This window comes from Seriola dumerili, unplaced genomic scaffold, assembly GCF_002260705.1.
Source record: "Seriola dumerili isolate Sdu_G_001 unplaced genomic scaffold, Sdu_1.0 BDQW01000078.1, whole genome shotgun sequence".
Taxonomy (NCBI): Eukaryota; Metazoa; Chordata; class Actinopteri; order Carangiformes; family Carangidae; genus Seriola; species Seriola dumerili.
Genome location: NW_019174333.1, coordinates 640533 through 665368, shown reverse-complemented (window position 1 = coordinate 665368; position 24836 = coordinate 640533). Strand labels below are relative to the sequence as shown.

At 37.9% G+C, this 24836-nt stretch overlaps 2 protein-coding genes across 3 annotated transcripts; both read left to right on the top strand.

Moving 5' to 3' along the window:
* Positions 1-1951: 1951 nt before the first annotated feature.
* Positions 1952-16538, top strand: LOC111220843 (glycogen synthase kinase-3 beta-like). The gene is made up of 11 exons (XM_022744084.1): positions 1952-2267; positions 7060-7145; positions 7889-7990; positions 8104-8187; positions 9097-9207; positions 9597-9727; positions 10089-10293; positions 11603-11698; positions 12898-13084; positions 13347-13424; positions 14965-16538. The coding sequence occupies exons 1-11, from the start codon at positions 2093-2095 to the stop codon at positions 15024-15026; spliced, it is 1317 nt and encodes a 438-aa protein (XP_022599805.1). The 5' UTR covers positions 1952-2092; the 3' UTR covers positions 15027-16538.
* A 5162-nt stretch (positions 16539-21700) lies between these two features.
* On the top strand, positions 21701-24424 carry LOC111220915 (ladderlectin-like). Of its 2 annotated transcripts, none has more exons than XM_022744194.1 (8): positions 21701-21808; positions 21909-21965; positions 22139-22162; positions 22599-22643; positions 22971-23146; positions 23567-23707; positions 23979-24090; positions 24219-24424. In XM_022744194.1, the coding sequence occupies exons 1-8, from the start codon at positions 21784-21786 to the stop codon at positions 24287-24289; spliced, it is 651 nt and encodes a 216-aa protein (XP_022599915.1). In that variant the 5' UTR covers positions 21701-21783; the 3' UTR covers positions 24290-24424. The 2 variants fall into 2 exon arrangements, with proteins under 2 accessions (XP_022599915.1, XP_022599913.1); XM_022744192.1 differs by having other exon boundaries at positions 21702-21808; positions 22136-22162.
* Positions 24425-24836: the final 412 nt, after the last annotated feature.

Here is a 24836-nt window from a genome sequence, read left to right as displayed (position 1 = left end):
TGGGGGAAGGCTCTGTGCCATAGATATTAAATCCAGTGCAGTCAGTCAGTGAGAGGAATGAGCTGTTGTGATACTATCTTTAACTATGGTATAAAACAAAACAAAAAAGAATCACACAATTATTGTTATTGTTGAAGAGATAGAGAGTATAACTTACTAAAAGTCAAAGACAATTTTTGAATAGCACTTTTTGGCTCTTTGCTTCCTTGGTGAAGAGTGGGGGTAGTTATTATTATGGGTATCTCTTTTATTTCTCTGTATACAGTTGGATGTGTGAAAAAAATATATATACCGATATTTCTATATATGTGCATTTAGGTCTGTGTTTGGGTGTGTGTGTATGTTTTGGCACATGCAGGTAGCGTGTTAACACAACCAACCTCTTGTTCTTTCACCACACAGCAACATTATCGATAGTATATTTTTCATTGTATTCTACATTCTATATTCTACTCTAGAGACAGTATTTTTATAGTCACCATGACTATTTTGTCTGCCATCTTGACTGTTATCAAACCCAGTTGATTCAGGATATATATCAAATATATATTCAGGATATACAATATATAAATATATATAAATGACACACAGGTAATAGAAGACTATCAACTCACTTCTCTTTGGGGTTAGGGCTGTAAAGTGTCCATCTGCATGCATGTGCAATCACATGCACGCGTGCACACACCCACACAGACATATGTGCATACACACACATGTATGCGTGTACACTGTATGATTGTGCTTAAAAATAAACTGTCCTTACTTTGGAGAAGGAATTTTAGGATGAGCGAGGTGAGTGTTATCTCATAAGCAGGCATGTTGACCATGTGCAATATTTCTAAACAACAACAAAAAAACTAAATATTGAAAATATTAAAGATCTAACACAATGTCGGATGTCGTTTAGTTTATTTCACATTCCTGAATGTCTTGAGTGTGTTGTATTTTTTTAATGTTTCACCAAATTTATCAATCAAATGATTTTGAGACTTCTTTCTGAATGGTTGCAATCTCTATTTTAACTATGCTTTCTCCAAAATCCTAACAGAAGAGACAAGCTAATGCAAAATCATTGTACATTGTTACTACAAATTCAGCTGTATACTAATGAGCAAGGTATACAGATGTAGTAACCTTGACCCACCAAGAAAGGCCCAAAATCCCTGGAACATAGAGTGTGTGCTTCTCCAGCTGGCCTTCACCAAGCATCTCAGTGTTAAGAGTGCTTATTGGATTAGAGTAGCCTTTCAGATTCAGGTTATATTGGGTGAGAGGTGGGTTGAGGTAAGGAGACCTTGTCAAAGAGCCTTCAATATCGGCAGCCACACTGAGAAGCTGGAGACAACGTTGGCCAGTTCACATACAAGTCCCAAATAAGCCCAGAGGCCTTCAGTAGTGATCTCTTAGGTATGTTTTCCCCAAGCAAGACAAATCATCACGCCACTGATTATATTGAATAAGATCACAGAAAAAGGCCTTCATTTAAATCAAATTAATTTGAAGATTTAAACAATAGCACAATGTTGAACCGTCCAAATATCGGTCATGGTACCTTTCCATTTGCATTATTATTGTTACTTTTATTATAATTTAACAAGCACTTAAAGTTTTAATTAGAGTATTAATAGCAGGTTTCAAAATAAGATTATATGGTGGTATGGACTAGGTAGACTAATATATAATGTAAAAAATCATCTCTATTATTAGAAAAAAGATGATGGGCAAATTCACTATATTTCTTGGTGGTAAGCATTTTTTATTCTTTTATTTTTGTTGAAATATATAGATTGACTGATGCTCTTTCGTTGGCCTACATCCACTGTTAAGTCATTTTAAATTTGTAGTTGTTTTGATTTGTGAAAGCCAGAGCAGCAAACCTGAGCAACAGCTACCTTGAACTTCATCTCCCAGGTGGCATTGCGAGCGGTCTGTTTCTAGGTGTCTAGCAACAGCTATCAGCCCAGACAGCCGGCGGCAACGGGAGCGGTATTTCTCGGTGTGTCTTCCACGATTATTCGCTGCCGGGTTTTCATAATTAATAGTCGCTTGGCTGAAAATAGTGAAAAAACAACCCTGACCCCTGCACAGAGATATGAGCGGCAGCGGGCGGCCCAGGACCAGCTCGTTTGCTGAGCCGCCAGGTGTTCCAGGAGCCGCCGCTGCGTCCACCGGATCAGCCGCTGCCGTGGGGAGCAGCACAGGAAAGTCCGGGGTCCCGCAGGCCTCCGGCACCAGCTCGTCGGGATGCCCGAACCTTAAGCTTGGCAGTAAGTTTTAATTAGCTACCAGCTCTTTGTCGGGGTCTGTCTAACCAATAAATGTCACTCTATGCTTTTACTTCGAATACACCTGCTGGTGTTGTGTGTCACAACCCAGAAGAACGCCGTTATTGCTCCGTGTAGAGGCTAACCAGCTTGCTAGCGTGCTAACTAGCTAGCCGGCTAACGTTAGCCACTTGTTTTGTATGTAACCAGTTCCCCGTCCGGTCCATGGATGTATTCACCCCTTCTGATGTCAGACTAGCTTACTGGTCATTACTTTATCCCTGTGTAACCTCAGCTAATTTATTGAATAATCTGATTTACTAATATTAAATTACTAGATGGGTATCAGTGTGGTGTGAGTGAGCAGTTTAACGGGTTCTGTTGTTCTTAGTGGCCAAGCCAGACTGAAATACCTAAACTTAGGTGCATGCTGCATTCAGTGTTCTTTTTTTGGGAGTCATTGAGAGAGTGGCATCAGCTGTCAGTGTGGCTCAGTCTGGAGAGGGGTCAGGGCGGAAAGTTGCCTTTTCACCAAGGTCACCTGTGGGGCAAAGGCTCAGCAGCAGGTGGCCGACGCCTGGAGGATACAAGTGATGCACCGTCTGCTGGAATGCCAAGGAGGTTACTCTCCTGTCTGAGATGGTTGTATAGTATGCCCTTTTATCACTGTAGTGACTGGTGAAAGCAGAGATGCAAGTGTGTTAATCCAAACCTTATCATGCATTAACAGGCAGCTGTTTGTGACTTTGATATTAGAGCCTGAATGGGAGGTCATCTCTAGTTCAAAGCAGTGTGACCCTTGTTTTCTCTCCCTCCCTCAGCAGCAGCAGCAGCAGAGCAGAGCCTGAGGGCCCTTTAAGCTGAAATGTCACCCTTTGGCTGTTACAGATACTCTTTAGGATGATTGATGGATATGTTGTCAGGTTTGGGAGACTGTGGGCTATTTCAAGAGACAGGATTAACCTATTTAGACAGATATTTGTGAGAGGGAATGATTTGATTTGACATCTTGAATCACCAGTAAAAATTAAACTTGGACATGGAACATTAAGGATGTTGTGTTGCCATACCAACCAGTGGTCTGTCATTATGAACAACACTAGAAGAATCTGATGATGAAATGTTGCGGGTTTCCAAGTAGTTCTGCTTATGAAATATACCTCATGGCCTTAGTTTAGTCTTTTGCTACAGAATGTATCTTTAAGTTTGAACATGACCTTTAAAGATCAAACTAAAGCTTTCCATCTAGAGTGGCTGGTGGATGAAGAAATAACTTTGTCACCCACCTGCTTACCTTCTGAATTGGTTTGGAGCAAGGGGTAGACCTAGTAGAAATGGTACAGTATTTGACACTACCCTGCATTATAGCAGCTGGTGTGAATGTCTCAAGGATGAACTGAGAAGCCCACTGTATGTCAGTGAAAGAGAGAGGGAATGAAGATGAACATTTCCAATGTGGTGGCATTTTACAGTCGAACATTTTCCACTCCTTTTATTACATGATATAAATATTTGCCAGTGCTATTCCTTTACTTAAAGTTTAAAGAATCATCTATTGAATTGACAATATCATTACATGGGTTAGGGTTATCAGTTGAATGAATTAGTGAGCTCATAGAGTTTTTGCATAATGTTAAGATACTATATCCAAAGGGAAAGGCATCTGCAAATAGGGGTTACTGCAATAAATCAGAAAATTTCCCCACATCCCAGTCTACCATGGATGCTGTCACAGTGTCCAAGCAGTTGTTCCATTATTCACTGTCTGTGGAGCAGCTCCAGGATTTGTCTCATCACCACAGTCTGTCTTCTGTGTATTCGACTTTAGGAGGAATGTTCATATTCAAAAGTTAAATTGAGATACCGATATAAAAACACTATTTAATGTTGGATTTTCCCTTAAATGGGCAGCAATTCTATAATGATTCATGGCTATGTCTTAATGGAAAATTCTACAGGGACAGATATGATAAGATAAAATCATGTGATCAACACTGGGATGGTCAAATCACAAGATTGTTTTGTCCACAATTGCTCAATATACATTTCATGTAAACCAGCTTACTAATTACTGGCAGACATAACCATGATTTACAGGGAAATGGACATTGTGTTAATTCTCTTTCTGTGGTAGACACATGTCACATGAGCACAATATCTCTAAAACAATAGATGCTTGATTGAAACCTCACATTTACACCAGAAGTTCTCCCTATAGAGTAGATGGCCTGGTTAGATTTTGGAAGATCTTGCTGCATTAAACTGCATATTAATAAGGTAAACTAAATTCTCTTGAAGCTACTTTGCTTTAAGATGTGGAGTTCATTTAAGTACAGTTTTTTTGTGTGTATGAAGGCATTAACACAAAAATCTGCTGGTTAATCAGAATGGTATGCCTGCTGTATTAATTTTTTTTATAATTCTTAAAATACAGATGTAACTTTGAGTTTAAAGACACTAAATAAATAGATATGGATGTGACAAAGTTTGAAAAATGTCTTGTTTTTTTAAGATATTATTTCTTCCTGCAGATGTGAGTTTCCTTCTGTGAATGACAGGAAGCGCAGTAAGACACTGCACTGCTGATATGAAAACACTGAGTTCAGACACAATGAAGTGATGATAAATCAGAAACTCTGACAAAGCCAGAGTAAGGCCTCTTTTTACTATGATAGATTATTGACCTCCGGCAAGTTTCAAGCTGGTGAAAGTTGTTTTTCATACTGGAAGATATGAGTGACAGCAGGAAAAGAGCTCTGATGTCCCCAGTTGTACTGACGGATACATCAGCAAGGAAAATGGAAGAGGAGGAGCAACATAGGCAGTTGGCATAAACACATACTTTACCCAGTTGCCCCACTTTTAACCTGCAGCCGTGTGTGTGTGTGTGTGCGTGTGTGTGTGCGTGCGCGCGCATGCACGTATTCCTGTCCAGAGGATGAACTCAGTCACTGAGTTGGGGAACTCACTGACCCGGTCACTCTGCAGGGCTCACAGTTTCAGCTGTAACAGATATTGCCAGCATGCCTATTGGATGACCACCTCACTTTTGTGGCTGAGGACAATTTACTGTGTGTGTGTATGTGGATGTGGACACACATGAGCTCCAGGACATGCAGTTCTGGCTTTAAGAGGGCCATATCAATAAGTGCATTGTCTTGTTTGGTAAACAAAGCATTAAGTATGTGGACAAGGTCAGGCTGACAGTGATACAGCGCGATGACAACTGGATGGCAAAGGGCTGCTCCATTATTTAAACACATCAACACATCAGCAGAGGAAAATTAAATTTCCATCGACTGGCCACACTGGTTAAAGGAATCCCAAACTTAGTAGCTTCTTTTAGTGTGTCTGTGCGAAATTACAGAAGTTAAGCTGCAGATTGCAGTGTTCGATTTATAAGGTAGCTGGTTGAGCAGAGAAATTTGAATTCACCAGAATTTTTATATTTTCGTCCTTTTTAGGCCTCAGGTCTCCACTCACACTTTCTTCATAAAATTTAGCTTTTCAAAGTTAATATTTTTCCTTTTGGAATTTGAATTTCTGAACCAGGTACAGATGAACCAATAGTCTACATTTTTAGTCTGTCTTTCAAGTATTTAAATTTACTGTAACAACAGATAAAGTTTCCTATTTTTCATCATGGTCTAAAGATGCTAAGACTAGTGGAATAAGTGAATGTGAGCCATAGTGGCTGAAACAACATTAAACTAGAGTTGACCCCAACACTGATAAGAATAGAGCATTGCATGGTGGATAGAAGTGTTTTCACGTGACTTTTTTCTTTTTTATATATTTATAGAGTATAGGAATTTAAGTGTAGAGGCTCTATCATGTTTTTCTCCCTTTTGCGGTATTTTGTATGCCTTTTTGTTAGATTGGACATTTGAGAGGTGACAGGAAATGAGGAGAAGGATATTGCAGTTCATGACTTAAACGCGCATAAATGTGTTTTTCTATTTAGTTAGATATATAGTTAGCCAAGGAAACCATTGAAAACAAACACCATGACCAAAAAAGGGGCTTTCATACTGGAAATATGGCGTTTACCACTCACCCAAGTGAGTAATAAAATTATGAGAATTTTGTTGGGGATAGTTGGTTTGATTGACCAGTAGATTTATTATTTATTTATTTATTTATTTATCATTGTGTCATATCATCCAGCAGTGCATTACTGCTGGATGATATGACACAATAATCCTTGTATTTAAGGCTGTCATCACTTAAAACAGTTTATCAGGACAAAGAAAGTGGCTGTCCTATTTTTGGGTTCACTCCCAGTTTAATTAGGCACAGTCTTGTCTTGAAGATGAACTCTGCCATTCCCTTCCCCTTCCTTGGAGGCTTCTGTAAAGTTGACATCCATTCACTGGGCTGTCATTAACCTAAATATTCAAACGGTCAGAAGAGAGATGACCCAGATGTGAAGGCCAGCTGCAGCAAGTGTCCTGGGTTGAATGTCAGGGGTATTGTTTTGGTGAAGTTGTGAATCCATTTCATATCTTTACCTCTTGAAGGAAGTAGCCAGAGGGACCACAGCCAATTTTAATCCGTTTTATAACTTCACACATTTTAGCATAATAAAGCAATTAACAGATTACCTGTTATTACAAATGAACAAAGTCTTCTACTTCGAAGTGAAATAGAGGACAATAAAAAAAGAAAAATCAGTCTTTGGTATCCCCATTCTTACTCATGCTGCGTGGTAAAGCCACATTCTCTGTATGAATCATACTACTTTATTATTATTTGCCATGACCTCCTTTTAACCCTGTTTCTCCTTGTTTCCTAGGAGACAGTGGGAAGGTGACAACAGTTGTGGCCACACCAGGTCAGGGACCGGACCGCCCACAGGAAGTCTCCTACACTGACATCAAGGTGAGCAGAGGAGAGGAAACCCAGGACCTAACAGTCTCATCATAAGAAACTCTGTCCTTACTACGGTTGTCAAAAAAATCAACACTTAGATACTAATTGATACTAAGAACTAGTATCGTATTAGATACTCATTTGCAACAGTATCGATACCAACAGTTCCATCTTCACCTCCCCCAATTGACAAGGTAATTTAGAAAGTGTTTAAGGTCATTTAAAAATGTTCCGCCTAGTATGTACCTTGGTCATAATTCTTTCAAATTCAGTGGATCAAGATTTTTTTCTTTGTTTTTTGTTTGTGTTGATTAAACACAAAAAAAACCCAGTATTCATTAATGCTACTTTAGTGACCCAAGTCTACTGGGTTGTAAAAAAATGGACACAACCAGGTTACTACAGTGTATGTCAACACATTCTTCAATTACCCATGTATCCTGGTTTCTCTGAGTAATGTGGTTACTGAAGTGCATGTAAACGCACTGAGTGCTTGAAGAGGAAATTTAGCATAAACCTGCCTTTGCTGGTGAAAAATTTGCTGCTGACCTACTTCAAACAAACAGGTTGCACCAGTTTAGACTCTGAAAATGAACGTGATCTGCAAAATTGTTAGAAAAGGTTTTTTGAAAATGTGATCTGTGTTACTGAAGCTGGACTGATGCAAATGAACTTGAATCATTAGCTGTAAGAAACTATATTGTGAATGACTGTATTTGCACCTCATCTGATGAACTGTTTTCTCTTTACAGGTGATTGGTAATGGCTCGTTTGGTGTGGTGTACCAAGCTCGGCTCATCGACAGCCAAGAGATGGTGGCCATCAAAAAAGTTCTGCAGGATAAGAGGTTCAAGGTAAAGGTGTAATCTTCCTCGACATATTATCTGAACCAAATGGTGTGTGGAAGGTTTTTTTGTCGTTCAAAGTTTGTTTACTTGGTTTCCCGTCTACACTCGTGTGTTTGCAGAATCGGGAACTACAGATCATGAGGAAGCTGGACCACTGCAACATTGTCAGACTTCGTTACTTCTTCTACTCCAGTGGCGAGAAGGTACTTCAGCTCTTTGTTTGTTTTGTTTTTCACATTATAAAACTTTGAAGGAAGATTGCATATAAATCAACAAATTAAAAACACATAATAGTACAATTATAGAAACTTGGAATAACAGAAAACAAAGCTGTTTTCTGATCATACAAACTTTTGCTTAGTCACCATATTACACACTCTTGTCTCACAGGACACTAATTTCAGGAGATGACAGTAAAAGAGAGGAAATGATGTATGCACACAATACACATTAAAGATGAGATTACTCAAATACAGCGTAAATAGAAATACCCCTACTCTAAAAAAGGAAGTACGCTATTTCTTGGACTGACAAATATAGAAACACTGACTTAAATGTTGCAGAAGTAAATTACTGGAAACAATATTATTAGTCAGTGCATGTGCTTTTTTTTTATTATTTAAAAGAGTCACGGCAGGCAGTTGCTCTGTGTGTGTGGGAGCTTTAGGGCTGAATAATTAATAGAAATATTATTGAAATCACTATATGGCCAACAGCAATATCCAAATTTCAGGAGCTGTAATTTTTTGATAAAGGTAAAATGTGGAACAATATACCGTTATAAATGAAGCATTGTGGTGCTGCAGAGATGCCCCAGCCTACAAATCAGATTCTCCAAATGTTTGTTTTGAACAGACCCCAGCAAAAACCACATCATCATTTTTATGTATGTATTTTTTTCCCCACTGAAAATATATCACAGTATGATTTTATTTGATTTTTTATTTTTTTGCATATCATACAGTCTTAATATGCTCATGGAATAATCCAGTCTGTGGTATCTATGTGCCCACTGTTTTGAAACAGTGGGCAGGGCTTTGAAACATTTGTTAAACTGTTTATATCTTAAACACACTTATCTCCTTCTCTCTCTGTTTAATGTTGTTGTCCAGAAAGATGAAGTGTATCTCAACCTGGTGCTGGACTTTGTCCCTGAGACGGTCTACAGGGTTGCCAGGCATTTTAACAAGGCCAAGAGCATCATTCCCATAATATACGTGAAGGTAAGTTTCACCAGTTAATTTTGCGTTCACTGTATCATTTATGTGTTGCAAGTATTCTTACAAGTATTCTTATTGTTTTTTTATTTAGAATATTTATTTAGAATAAAAATGAGAAGTTTATAGATCTTCCTGATGAAGGTTGTTGAATAGTAAGACATTTTCATTTTTATGCAAATTATTTTTTTTCAGACTTGGAAAAGTTCTTCAGTAAAATTTAGTATATTAAATATTTTCTTTGTCAAAGTATTGAGGCTTTTTGTGGATGTTTTTGGTAAGTGATGTTCCTAACACCACCCCCACACCTGTTGCTATGTTGTCTTTTAGTTTCTTGGCATTTCAACAGTGTGGACAGCTGATCTTATGTTGTTCTTGTGTTATGACCTCTTCAGGTGTACATGTACCAGTTGTTTCGCAGTTTGGCTTATATCCATTCCCAGGGTGTGTGTCACAGAGACATCAAGCCCCAAAACCTGCTTGTCGACCCAGAAACTGCCATCCTCAAACTGTGTGACTTCGGCAGGTGAGTTGTTGTGATTTCTCCTCACAGAGAACGAACCCTAACCCTAACCCTATTTAAAAAGATCTAATAGAATAGAATTAAACGTGCCATTTCAAAGTTTCTATCCTGAAACATTATGTGGCAGTGCCGATACAAGTGTAATAACCAACAGCCCACGAATATTATGGAATTGTATTCAATATGTCAGTGTGAACTTGTTCTTAATCTTTACTAGGTTCTAATTTGTATCTAACTGTAACTATTGATAACTATTTTCTCCATAGTACTTCACCCTCTTCATCACCTGTCTAAGCCGTGCACCCCAGCCTTTCTTTGCCGCACCCTTTGTCATCATTTAATCTGATTTCTTGTGTTTCCACAGCGCCAAGCAGCTGGTCCGTGGTGAACCCAACGTGTCGTATATCTGCTCACGGTATTATCGGGCCCCTGAGCTCATTTTTGGTGCCACAGATTACACAGCAAACATTGATATCTGGTCAGCAGGCTGTGTACTAGCTGAGCTGCTGCTCGGACAGCCCATATTCCCCGGTGACAGTGGGGTGGACCAGCTAGTAGAGATAATCAAGGTGAGTGTTTTTTGCCTTTTTAAGTAATCTGTGTGTTTCTTTTGTACTGGTTGTGTATTCTGTTTTATTACTGCGCCAATCTTAAAACAGCTTCCTGTTTTCAGGGCTGGATATTGGCACCAATCTCCCGATTCGATTTCCATTCACAAAGTCCAGAGTTGAATCATTTTTATTAGACTCTTAATGATTCAGTTATATCAGATAAATACCAATGTTGCATAAAGGACTTCTCCAAATTACAAGTGAACAACATTGTTTATTCCTTGAATATAAAATTGTGTAAAGTCACATTATAGTCTAAACTGTAAATACATTTCCCTGTTAAAAAACTGTAGACCAAGGAATTCTTTGCCTTGGCAAAAACAACCATAATTGATGGCACATCAATAATTTTTTGGCCTAGGCAAAACAGTTACAAGGTTGTTATCAGTTTTGCATATTTAAAAAAAACAATTGCTGTCACATGCAGCTACAGATGGACTAACACTAGTGGATGCTTCAGCTCAGTACAGACATCCTCGTTAACTTTGAGCACAGACGGAACAGAAACTGAGAGCCTGCTCACTAATTCATCTGTTTGTTGCCTGATATCTGCAGACAGCTTTTAGCTGCTGTTTGCTCCCCAGGAGGGACAGACTGAATAAAGTAGAATCCACACACTGTCCACTCAACTTCCACGACTTCACATCTCGTAGACAGAGATAATATCTCTTCAACAAACACAAACTGAGCTCAGATCAGTCTGCAGTCTTTTTTCAGTCTCCAGATGCAATTTCTAGATTCATTACGATACAGCCACAGTCAGCTGACCATCCTGAGTCACGACAGTCCTGTAGACTGCAGCAGGTCCACATAGACTGTTACCATTGATGTCACAGTTTACAGGACTGTTGTGACTCAAGGCTGATAATACAGCCAGCTATCGTCTGTTACTTTTTAACTTAAAAGAACCTTTTTGTGCAAGTTGTAATAGTTTGATTTCCAAAAATACACAATTCACACTTCTTGCAGCTTTTACTGAACCACTTACAGCAAGTAACCACTGCATACACATGACATTTAGTGCAGTTGTACATGTTTACTCAGAAAAAGGCACAAATGCAAAGATCGATCTTGGGATTTTAAGAATCAACATTGGATCATTCAAATAAAAAACGTGATTAATCAGAAAATATCTTGTGTGTCAAGATATTAACAGATATTAATGTTCTGTATTGATATCATAATAGAGGTAGAATAATCAACACACTAACATGGTCTCTGTGTGTCTACAGAATCCTGCTCATTCACCCTCCTTGTCTGTTTTCAGGTGCTGGGAACACCAACAAGAGAGCAAATCCGAGAGATGAACCCAAACTACACAGAATTCAAATTCCCTCAGATCAAAGCTCATCCATGGACCAAGGTAAATAAATACCTGAGGACAAACACCAGGCAGTCCTCTGCAGGCCTGTTCTGTCTGGAAAGGCATGCAGAGTTGAAGAATTGAGAAAGAAAATCTGAAAACAAAGACATTTTTAACTGAAAGACATGGATCATCGTTTTCATTATCAGTTAATCTGCCAATTATTGTCTTGATCAATCGTTTAGCCTATAAAATGTCAGGCTTTGTCCAAACAGCTGTTCAAAACATCAAAGATATTAGTTTATAAAACAGAAAATAATAATGCCAGCAAATATTCACAATAGAGAAGCTCTAACTGGGATTTTTTGGTGCAGTTTTGTCTGAAAAATTACGTAAACAATTACATGATGACCAGAATGCAGATTGTTTTTGTGTCATTGAATTTATTGATTAATTTTCTAATTGTTTCAGATCCAATGGTCATTACTATTATTTAATTCCTGATTTTTATGACATGCCTAATGAGGTATGAGACACATTTTATATATTTTTATGTAGATGAACTCAAAAAAAGTAGAAAAATTATGTATATATGCACTCTACAATAATCTGCATGATTGCAATTGTTCCAAAAAGGAAACTTGAAAGTGACATACTGTGCTGGACTCCAGTTTAGTAAAACAATAGAAAGAAAAGCTGTAGACGTGTTGTTGCCTACACAGGCTATTTAAATCTGCAGGTTGAATTGCTTTAATATCCTTCTTTTGAAAGTCGATTAACCTGCACACCTACAGAGTACAGAAACAACGTAAAACCAGGAGAAGTGGCCCTTGAACATTTACTACAGAGTGGATAGCTTTCTACTCGAGAATACATGCAGCTGTTTTTTTAGATTCACCTCCTTGTTCTAACCATTGTTACCTTTGTTTTCTTTGTGTTTCCTTTCTTTTTCAGGTTCTAGATTTACCACATTTGCTAAAATAAAATATATAATAATAGTTGTAAATTAACATCCGAATCGCATGCCTCCAGAAGATAAATACTTTGTTGTACAATTATGCTTTAAGATAAATCTGCCTCCCCTCTCATCAGTTTTCCTTCTTGGTTGCTTCATATCAGTGATACTGGGTGTTTCTGTCTTGAAAAAAACCTTGTTCATCATTTAGAATTGGACTCGTTTAGACAGTAGTTTACATTCATGCTAGAAATCGCCATTTTTTGTGACTACTACTTAAAATAAATCTCTTCTTGTTCCTCAGGTGTTTAAACCTCGCACCCCTCCAGAGGCCATTGCTCTCTGCTCTCGGCTGCTGGAGTACACACCGGCCTCACGCCTCTCCCCACTAGAGGCCTGTTCACATGCCTTCTTCGACGAGCTGCGCCAGCCCAACACACGACTGCCCAGCGGCCGAGAATTGCCGATGCTCTTCAACTTCAGCACCACAGGTACATGAACACAGATAAATTTCCCTTTCTTTTGGCTGACAGGTTTTTCAGCTCTGTTTAAGTCACAGTCAACATCTGTTCAGCTAAATATAATCAGATGGTGTTTCTTGGTTTGTTGTGGGTCAGCACTCTGACCCTTGAGGAGGTGCAGTTAATGTAGCGTACACTCTTCTTTTGTTAAACGACTCTGTCCTCTTGTGTGACTCATCATGAACTGAAAACTCTTTTTTTTTTTTTTTTTTTTTTTTTTTATCCTCTGCAGAGCTGTCAATCCAGCCCCAGCTGAACTCAACCCTCATCCCTCCTCACGCTCGCTCTCATACAGCTGCTTCTGCCCACGGTGGGAAACTTATTATCATTTTATTGTCAGTGTTAATATCACTGGTTTTGCATGGTTTCATGCTGGCTGACAAAATCTGCTCCGGTGTGGTGTAAAAACAATAACATGACAAACAATCCAGACATCACAAGTAACAGTCTGGAATTTAAAAAAAACTTAAAACACTCCCTTTAGGTTTTGTTATTTTGCAGTCACAGTCACTGTGTTGTAAAACATCATTAAAAATGTTTATTATCATTTAGAGTGATTATTTTTATATCTCAATTTCATGAATTGCATATAAAAGTTGCAGAATAGTTTTAATCATACAGCAAATTACAAAAGCTGTAAATCATTTGGCATGGAATACTGACATAACATGTTTTTATTACAAAACATGTTTTTATTATAAATCGTGGTTCAGCAGTTCAACAACCTCAAAAGCTGAGGATTTTTTTTTTTTTACAATAACAAAAGAGTAAGAGCTGTTTCCTGATACAATATGACAGAACTGCATATGAAATAAACAAAATTTGTCATGTACTGATTAGATTACAAGAATAAAGTAGTAATATCGAGAATAAAAACACAATTTTATAAGAAAAAGTCGTAATATTTCAAGAATTAGAAATGTAAAATTTCGAGAGAGAAAAAAATATATTTTTAAGGATATTACGAGCAACCAATCAAACAGGTGAAAGGACAGTCTGGGGCAGCCTGCTGTTTGTCTGTCTAACAATCGAGTAGACTCAGTTTCTTCACAATCTTTTCAATGTCCTGATGATGATGATGATGATGATGATGATATTGATGATGATGATGATGATGATGATGATGATGATGAGCCGCCATAAGATGAAGTATCTGCTTATTTGTGAAACCTCTGCTAAAGAAGAACTTCACAGGGTGCTCCACGTTCCTCATTTTAAAGCTTCTAATATTTTCCCCTCGAAAACAACATGGAACGTAAAATTACAACTTTATTCTCATTATATGATTCTTTTCTCATAAAATTATGACTTTATTCTCATAACATTATGACTGTTTTCTTGAAATATGATTTTATTCTCATAATTATGACTTTATTCTCGTAAAGTCGACTTCACGACTTAATTTTTTTTTTCCTCAATGAGGTCCTGATACTCCGTTTTAGATTTGAAATATTGATCTGTTATCCAGAAATTAGCCATTTTAGATTTTCTTGTGAACATGATATATTATGAATTATATTACATCTGGCACAAATGTCCACTTGGACTCGAAGAAGAACTGGTCAAAGGTCACTGTGCAGTTTTGGGCCAGAAGAATGAGTATACTAATTATGATAAAATACACTTAATACCTTTTATTAAATTCCTTCAAAGTAAGTCTTCACTACATATATTATGAGTCTGGACAGACATGGATGTAAACTGCAACTTGACCACAAGGTGGTAATTCTAGTGTAATGTCCTCTGCTGTAGTGATTGTACTCACCTCTTACAGTCATGTCTGTTGCACTATTGCAGACCATTAATTCACAGCTCACTCTGCCTCTCTCTCTCCTCCTCTTCTCCTTCAGATGGCACCGGTTCAGATTCATCTCAACACAGTTCAGTACCAGGATCTCTTAACAGCATCTGAAGCAGCTTCTCACCTGTCTGCCTGCCAGCCTCACCCTTATCTCAGACACACACACACACACACACACTCACACTCTACTGCTTTCCTCCATGCTGCTTGCTCTCCTCTTAGATGATCTGTTTTTGTACAGTAAATACATTGAACAAACTATTAGTTCTGTAGCTGCCAGGGTTGAAATTACGGCAGGTCACACACACAGTCGTCTCGCTGCTGCTCGGGTGGTATGAAGGTTCAATAGTGGGGGCTGGTCCTCTGTAATATAAACCTTTTTTAATCAACATTTTTTTTTTCCTTTTTCTTCTTTATATTTGTGTTTATTTATTTGAGTAATTGAAAGCATCATGTGATCACACAACTGGTCTCTAGTTTTGTTTTTTTGTTTTTTTTTTTTCCACCTCAGATAATTTTTTTTAAATTATTCTTCCATGTTTTAAATCCCTGTTAGTAAAGGGTTGGACTGAACACTGCCTGACCAAGACTAGAACTGTCCCTAAGTAGGTCATCAGGGTAAAAGTAATTTTATTTAACTCAGGGCAGGAGAACAGATGTGGGGACTGATGAATTCATAAATCACACAATCTGATGTTTAAGCTCAAATTAAATCTCCAGGTCTTGTTAATTTACCTGCTGAGGAGGCAGAGTAGAAAAACTCTGCAGCTGTAGGTTGCATTAATCTGTGTGTGGTTGGAGGTGTGTTGAATATCCCTTTGACATTTGTCATGTTCAGTGGCTGTGATTTTAGACTGGACTGGAAATCACCAGACACCAGCCAATCACTGAGTACCAGCCTTTGTCTTGTCCCCTGGACCTGTCCACAGTTGTACTTCATTTAAACTGCCATATAAATATGAGTGAAATCGACCGCTTTTTAATAGTGATTTTATTTGTACACATCAGGACAGCAGAGAGGCATCCAGAGGAAAACTCTTCCTCTTGTTCCTCACCAATAGAGTTGTGAAGAAAGTGTGACTGTGGTGCTCCACAAAAGCAAACTGAGATCTTCATCTAGAGCCTTTTGATATTGAGCAAACAAAGCTGCTTGTTCTCTGTCCTGTCAAATAATTAGTTGTGTTCAGTTGATGATTAGATGGCTGTGCTGAGGACGCCACGGTCCCAGATCATCACACCAATAAAAGCTCAGAGGTTCCTTGTGATCTTAAATTGAAGATGAAAACTGAAGCTTATCTAATAAACTAAAAAAAAACATGAGTCATTACTCATCACAACACTGATGCCTCTTAAAGAAATTGTTTGTGAAATTTATCTGCTCAAAGAAATTAAACAAACTTCTGCCCCTTTTAACCATCTAAAAGAAGAAGCTTTGTTTATTCCTTTATTTTACCTTTAAATGAAAATCCTCTGGTTTCACTGGTGTTACTGTCAGTGACTAGAGGCTGTAATAGCTGATCAAAACAGCAGTTTACTGCGGAGCCAGTGGCTGAATCAAGAAAAGTCTTAAGTTTATTCCACTAAAATTTGCTGTAATTGTGTTCCTTTAACTAAACAAAAACATTTGTTTTTTCTTTGTTTTCATTCACAACTTTCACTTAGTTATTTGTGCTACTGGAGGTGATAAGAAGTCAAAACTTTTCAATTAGGGAAACTGTGGGTGCTTTTTAAAAGAAATTTAAATCTGAAATCGGTTTTAAAAAATATACTGTTCATTTTAAAGCCTTGAAAAGTATTAAAATGTGGTAAATATAGTTACCTGATCGCTTCCTTTTACAATTTCATGTTGTCTTTTTCTCTATTCTACCTGTTGACATGTAGCCATACAGAATACAGGAACTGATTCCTTGTTTTAGTCTTAAAATCTGTTAATAAACGTGGTCAAAAACCTATATCAACAACCTGTAAGATCCCCTGAAAAAATGTTTGCAGATTAGAAGTAAAAACCAAGAAGTCACTTTTGGTGGAAATCCCCTCTAGCATTAAGATCATTCCTGTCCTGGTTTCAGTGTAGAGAAAAATGCTGTTGTACTCATACACTGTATGGAAACAAGAAAAGCGAATGTGAGTCCTCCCGTTAATTAGATAAACTAAACAATGCTTAAATGGGAATTGCATGTTTTTAAATGGAGGATACTTGATGTAAACATATTTATTTCTTTGTTTTTGGATGAGAGTTGAATGTGTGAATTGTTGACTGAGAAGGCTTTGAAATAGTGTTGCAGCTTCTTTAGCAAACTTCATTTCTCATCAGTGGAAATAAATGAAAAGTCTTCAGTTTTTACAAGAAGAAGCTTCGTAGAAACAACAGTAACAGGATAAATGAACATGTGCTTCAGGTCATTAGTGCTGCTGACATGTATACACAAGCATAGTGTAAGAATCACGAGTGAAAGGCTAAATGTTAACATGAATATCAAGCACGGAAACTCCTTTAAGGTGACTGTGTTTTTGTTTGTTTGTGTGCTGTTGTACTTCTATCTTTACGAGGAGCGATTCGGATTTGACCCCATGAGAGTGACGACTTTTGGCCAATCCTCACTTCAAAAAACTAAGACGCTTTAGAGATAAATTTAGAAGTAAGTTTGGGGGCCCATAGAATGTATCACTAGTATAGAAGTACAAACTTGTGTGTGTCTGTGTGTGTGTGTATGACCATATCCCAAACTGCAGTCTGAACAGCCAGTGTTTTAGGAATAGAGCAGTCAACAATACAGATTTTTAGTAAGCAGTACAGACAACTTGAAAGTTTGTAGTATAGTATATTTGATACTATTGTACCATGCCTCCACCTGCTGTTTTACCTGCAGCCATGTTTGTTTTTAACCCCTTTTTTAATATAAGTGGAAGAGCCCTGATGCTTTTTTTTAATTCCACCACATTCACAGTCATTTTATATGAGGAGAGTGGAGAGCGTTTCTTTTCCTTTTTCCTGCCAGCTGCTTCTGGGTTTCAAACTAGCAACCTAACCCGGTGGGTTACTGCTGGACACGTTCTGCTTTCTTTGCTGAAAAGAGTCCAACCAGCTTGTTTGATCATCTCTGCAGGGAGTGTGACACTCAGAGCTGTCAGACTCTGTGGCTATGAAAAGTGTGTGAGAAATCCCTGAGAGAAGAATCAAACATGGCTGATTCTTCTCTTCTCCCAGTATCACAAGCCATTTATTTCCTCACTCTCCTTTCTTCCTCTCTTATCGCACGTGTAAATATCACTGATTTTTATTTCCCTCTTTTTACTTTTTATTACAGAGTTGTTTATATCTTATTTTCCTCATTCTCTCTACGAAGCAGTCTTTAGTTTGTGCATTTTTGTAAATATGTTTCTTTTTTTTTCACAATCCAAAATGTAAATACTGCAAAGAAAAAAAAAGAAGAAAAAAAAAACAGTCTACTCCTCATGTTTGTTGATGATCTTTCTCTCTCTTTCTCTCTCTTGTCCAGTGAAAATTGTAAAGTAGCCATTAACATCATTGTTACTCAGCTCTCCTGTTCCGCCCTCTGTGGGACCACCCAACTGTTGAATGACTGTTGTAAGGGTTCTGTTCCAAAATGTGTTCCTTCTGTCCACTTAGGGGGTAAATATAATAAATATATCACCCATGAATTATGTAATTCTGTCTCTCTAAAACCTAAAGGACTGAGGCGTGTCATGTTTGTTCATTTGATCCGTGTAACAGCAGCATCTTGGGTTTGAAGGTGCTCTCTCCCACCTGCCCATCTGTATCTGCTTACAGTATAATAAATGCAAAATCTCTGAAACAGTGAAACAAGAACAGGGAGGCAGAGTTTGTTTTACCATAATTCAATTTCTTTTTTTTTTTCTATAAAGCACCTCAATGACTCAGTGACATTTAACAATCTGCAGCTTCTCCACAAGAGGGAGCTGTTCAGTCTTTATTAGACCAGTTCTACACATGCCAACCTGCACCAATTACAGGAAACACATTTAAGATACATTTCCAATTTCCTGTTGTTGTTTTCTTCTTGCCATAGTAACCTCCTACTCTATTATTGATCAATTAGAAAACCTCCCTGTGTCTCCACAGTAATGCAGGGCAATGTGAACACACAGGCTGAAACCAGGTGCCAGTTGACTCAAGTTTTACATTTTGCAGATTTAGAAAGTAAAACTTAAACTTGCATTAACTGATTTTTTTTTTGGTCACTTGATGGCAATGAGGTGTACAACAAGGTGTAAAAACGACACTGTTTTAATGTCACTTTTTAAGCTGATATGGCAGCAAACAGTTACTTATTTATGCATCCAGTAAATATGGAGCAACATGATCATTCATTTGGAGTCCTGTTTTTAGTCCACCGGATGAATTCAAGTCTAATGTTCACTCTCTTTTATCTGTCTGTTTATCTGTTAAATACTATATTCACCAGCTACAGCTGCAGGTCTGTGTGTTTTCCACATACTTTTCTTCTGCTTGTCTTACTGGAACAGAACTCTTTGTGTTGTGACAGATTGTTATATATGATTACTGTGCAGTATTGCGAAAAATGACTCCGCTGCAGGTCACTGGTATTTTCAGTCCTGACTTGAGTGATCTCAACAGTATTTAGTTGGACTAGAAATCACATGATGATGTCCGGCTCAACAAGTTCTCAACATGGGCATTTTGTGTTATGTGCTGTGTGGCATTCAGAATTGCTGCTAATGACCAGAAGATGGCAGAAATAAACATTTGTGTTGTGAATGCAGGCAGAGCTGCCAGTTGTGTATGTGTGTTTGTATCCAGACACGTTTCTGCTATTAACCAACAGTTTCAAGTAAAGTAGCTCAGAAATGTTACTTTTCTTTTTGTTTTAAAACTTGTACGTTAATGTTACCTCTCTTTAGATCAACTGAGGGCGATCATTGTAAGTCTGTATAGGTTCATAACATCACCTTTTTGATTTAATTTTATACTCCAATGCTGTTGACGTGGGTCTCCTTCTGCCATGGTGGACTGGTGTGTTGGGTGATGGAGGGATAGGAGGAGAAAGAGAGAGAAAGAAACACAAGCCTGTCTGTCTCTGTTCTGTGTGTATGATATGGACTCATTTACTGTAATAAAGTGATGAAACTGTGTTTAGATTGTGTGCACTGAATTGTCTGAGAACTTTAAAGGTTAATTCCTGTTCAGAGGTTGTGAACTGTATTTAAGTTTAAATTTTCACCGTGTAACGCTGCGACCAGTATATCCTCTCTTGGGTTCAACACCAGTGGACAGATAATCCTTCATGCAGGCCTGGTAAAGCTAGTATATGTCAATTTGGACCACCTCTGGTCAAATCCTGATTTTACAACTGCGACATCGTCTGACAAAATCCCCAAACACATCATTGAAAGACAAAGACTGAGCTGTGATTTCAGCTGTATTAACTGTAAAATGATCACTCGGAGAGAAAGTTAGAAGAGACACAATATCTCTTATTTAGTCTTTCACTCAGAGCACAATAGTTTTTATCCATAAGGCTAAATTTATAAAGACCCACCTATCGTCATGTGTTATTATTTTGAATTATAAATATATACTAAGTCCCTGAATTTAATCAAATCTAAATGTGCCAATGATCTTTTTATATCATTAGAAAATGATCTCACTATTGAATAAAATGTTAGTTTTTATTTTTATTTCATTTTATTTAATTCTTTTTGAATAGTTAATTTATGACTTACTCTGTTTAGTGTATTTTAATGTTTGTTGTTTTGTTTTTTGTACCTAATTTATTGTCTCTGTGTAAATGTCTCTTATGTGGTGTTTATTCTTACCACTTTATTTTTTTTTTTAATTCATAATTGCCGGGGCGCTCGGTGGCTCGGTGGCTCACCTGGTAGAGGAAGTGTATCCCTAAACCCCAGTCTGTACCTGCTCTTGTTTGCAAAAAGTCTCTAAATCTAGTGACAAGTGCTAAGTTGGCATCACTGCAGCTGTAAACACTCCACTAATAGAACCGTTTGTGTCAGAAACTCTAACTGGCCTTCAGCTGACTAATGGCGGAAATATGATCAGTCAGTCAGTCAGGGACATTCCCGCTGTCCAGATCCAATAACATCAACATGTCTGCTGTGATTTACTTTGGCAGAGTTTGACTTAATAAATCACTGTAAATCTTGAACCTCTCCAGCCCTCCATAATAAAATGATCACGTCTCCTTGATTAAAGGCTGACCAATTAAGTTTGTGCATTATTAGAGTCCTACTTCCTTGATACTCAGATGTAAGTTAGTTGCGGAAAATACCCAAGTTCTGACAATATATTACTGCTCTCCTGTCTCTGACCAGATTCTAAGTGATTCTAACAGACCTTTTAATGAACCTTTTACAGTGTTATCCTGAAAATAAACTGTGCAGATTTTACTGAACTAATCACTTTACCTTGTGACCATTTGGAGGCCCTGGACCCTTAGGTTGTGAATCAGTGGACTAAACTACCTAAATGCAGACCCAGAAGATTAAAATGGTCCCAGGTAATTATTTTTATTTAATACTGAAGGCAGAATGTTCTCTATGCACCATGTAGTAGCCATCCTGTAGGTACTGTATGTGGGGAACAGTGTGGCCAGTGACATGGCAAACATGCTGGAGAGCTTAACCAGAAGCCGGAAAATTTCCAAGCATATTTTTCGGGAGCCAGTGAATCCCCAGATGATCTTAGTTAGTAATTCAGGTTAGACAAGTGAATAAATGACTTAAAAATGTCTAAGTTGATCAGTACCAGTGGACAGATAATCCTTCATACAAGAGTATTACCTCGCTGCTTTTTGTTATATAAGCGTTCTTTTTCCCATATAGTCTTACAGAACCTGAAGACACTCACATGAGAGATTCATCTGCTGAAGCAGGTGAGATTTGTGGGTTAAATGCATCTTAACCTGGGAGCAGTTCATGCCAGTTCATGGCTCTCTGCTCATCTGTTCATCCTCTAACTTTTCTATTCAACAGAAACAATGAGGGTCGTTCTGCTCCTCTGTTCTGCCTTCGCTCTGAGCGTCACAACAGGTGAGACTCAGCAACACACTGAACACCCAACACAAAATTATGACACAAAATGTTTCCAGTCTCCAATATTATACATTCTGATTGATGCATCTTTTCCCCAACTAACTAAAAGCATGATATAAAGGTAGTTCTTGAAGATGGTTAACAGTGGTCTGAATCTTCCTCCACAGCAGATCCAGTGAAGAAGATGAAGCCAGGTGAGACTCAACAACATATAATACCTGATGATACATTATTTCACTGTGTTCAGTGTATATCAAGGTTACACTTCAGACTTAGGCTTTAACTCCAGCCATAGCTACAAGTTGTTTTAACCATTTTATGCATTAAAAATGATTCACTGGAGAAATAAGGGGAATAGATAAAGTGTATATGTAACTCTCTCAGTTTATACTTGCACCAATAAACTGTCCAAACAGATTTTCATAGTTATAGAAGGATTATTGTAATCTGAGGAAAATCTCTAAGTGGGTATGGAAAATGGATGCCTGGTTGTTAAACCTCAATTTCCACCTGTGAGACAAAGGATGAAAATGTGACGCCTGTTCAGCTGCACATGCAAAACAGTGACGACAAAAAAAACAAGAGTAGATAAAAAAAGTAGCAGTTACATGTTGTTCTTATCCTCTGTAGAACCAGTGGAGGATCCCCTGCCTGTCCAGCAAAACAAGACTGCAGGTAAGAGAAAATATCTACGACAGCAAACAAAATCCCTTTTCTTCTCTTTGGTTGTTTGGACTTTGTAACTTCAGATTTGAGATCATGGTGCTCTGTAATGGAAATACAACTCAACTGCTGCAAATGAAGACCAAAGCTCTGTACATCATGTCCAAAATCCCTAGTCCATGACGAGCTGAGACATACTGCAGTGTAAACTCTCTAATCCACTCAATCATTTATATACAGATGCCACCCTGTCAGTTGTGATCAGATCCATTTTCCAAATGTATTTTAGCACTTCACAAACCTTTCTCCATCAATTTTTAAATTCTTTTTTTCTGCTAGATGAGAAGCGAGGGGAACTGCTGCGCAGAATTACAGGGATGGGGACTAAATGGCAGGGAACCGTGCTTCCTCCAGACTATTTTCCTGGAGAGAACAACTGTCCTTTCCACTGGCACAGCTATAGGGGGCGATGTTTCTCCTTCATCAACATCCCAATGGCCTGGATGGAAGCTGAGGTAGCCTGACATTACCTCATGTTGCATAAAGGTTTTGAATCTTTTACCAACATGTACATATGTAATTTCTTTTCTTTTCCTGAACACATTATTTATAAATTTTCCCAATTTTACAAAACATTGTTAACAGTACAAACAACAGCAACAACAAAGAAAAGAAACATACAAAAAATGCAATTCAATTACACAATTGCAGATTTGCCATGTTGAGAGTAATATAATGTCAATTATGTTTTAATGAGAGAATAAGCTTGTGGACTCTTTATATCATAGACTGATATGTATGAGAGTATTGCAAAGACTAGAACTAAAACATCTTTTTCTTTTAAATTTCTATTTATAATGTTAAGTAAGCTGTGTATCCCTGAGGCTGTACTATGTCTGTCCCACAGTAAGAGCTGTTCATCTCTGCTTTTACAGAAACATTGTTGGCACTATGGCGCCAATCTGGCATCCATTCATGACGAACAGGAGCACAATTTCATCCGGGACTTTGTAATGGACAGCAATTATTATGGTCTTTATGGCCCAGCCTGGATTGGTGGCCATGATGCTGTTAGGGTAATGCGCAAACATCACTTTAAAGAGACTGGTCCATGTATTTGTCTCACAGAACAGATACCTGCAGCAGGATGTTCATGCTTTAGTGTAAATGTATTTATAAGTTTGGTATCACCAGAAGTTCATGCTGTTTGTGAACTCAGATCTTAAAGTTCTGTTGACTTAACAGTGTTGACACTATATTGTTTCAGTGACTCTTTAAAATGTTTGACAAATACAAAATGTAGACTAACATATTTACATGCTATTTGTCTTTTGTTTGTGTTTACAGAGTGGGGAGTGGTTATGGAGTGACGGTTCAGTATTTGATGTCGGGAGCTGGGCCACACTCATGCCAAGCATCTGGAATAGATGGAATAAATGCCTTTCAATGGGTCTGGCAGGTAACTACAGTTACTAAATCAACTGATTCCTGGCAGAAGTTATTACAGAAATGATTAATGTCGTGGAGTAAACTTGTTTCTAAGATAGAAAATGTAATAGTGGTTTTCCTCTCTTGTTTTCCTGTTAGATACAAGGTATTGTGAAGAGATGTTTCCCTTTGTCTGTGGAACAAGACCGGATCTGATGCTTTTAATGTGACATATCGCTCCTGTTCAAGACATTCCTGTCTGTTCTATGGTTAAAGTATATGCAGACTGACTACATGAGATCACATGAAACGCTTTCAAAACCAAATTCTGTCAATCATTTGGAAAATAAAAGCAGTTTCTCTGATGTGCCAAGAGTGTTTTTTTAACATCAGTAAACTCCCTAAAAAGATGTGTTTTTGGTCTGTGACATTTATTGACCATCTGAATAAGTGAGGTGAAGGAGAAAGAAAAGCCTATCCTATTGCTTTTGTATGTTTTTGGTGTGTGTTTTGTTCATTACAATCAAGACACTGCAAGGTTCTTGAACTTAAATCAGCCAAAGGATTGACCGGATGTGTATGTACCAGTACATATGTTTCTTTTTTACACACTCAGCATCCTGAGTACTGCCAAAACTGCAATTAAAGTATTTTGCATAAATAACAATAAGAAGTTGTATAAATGACAATTAGAACTATTATTCCCGTGACTGATATCTGTGACTGCCTTTAATGCTGTTCTGTTTGTAAGTCAATCAAACTTTATCTGAAAGACTC

Coding starts and splice junctions, on each gene's coding strand:
- LOC111220915 (XM_022744192.1), top strand. CDS start 21,784: ATGAGAGATTCATCTGCTGAAGCAG. Junction 22,163..22,598: donor AGTGAAGAAGATGAAGCCAG/GTGAGACTCAAC, acceptor TATCCTCTGTAG/AACCAGTGGAGGATCCCCTG. Junction 23,708..23,978: donor GTGGCCATGATGCTGTTAGG/GTAATGCGCAAA, acceptor TTGTGTTTACAG/AGTGGGGAGTGGTTATGGAG.
- LOC111220843 (XM_022744084.1), top strand. CDS start 2,093: ATGAGCGGCAGCGGGCGGCCCAGGACCAGCTCGTTTGCTGAGCCGCCA. Junction 7,991..8,103: donor TGCAGGATAAGAGGTTCAAG/GTAAAGGTGTAA, acceptor GTGTGTTTGCAG/AATCGGGAACTACAGATCAT. Junction 9,728..10,088: donor AAACTGTGTGACTTCGGCAG/GTGAGTTGTTGT, acceptor GTGTTTCCACAG/CGCCAAGCAGCTGGTCCGTG.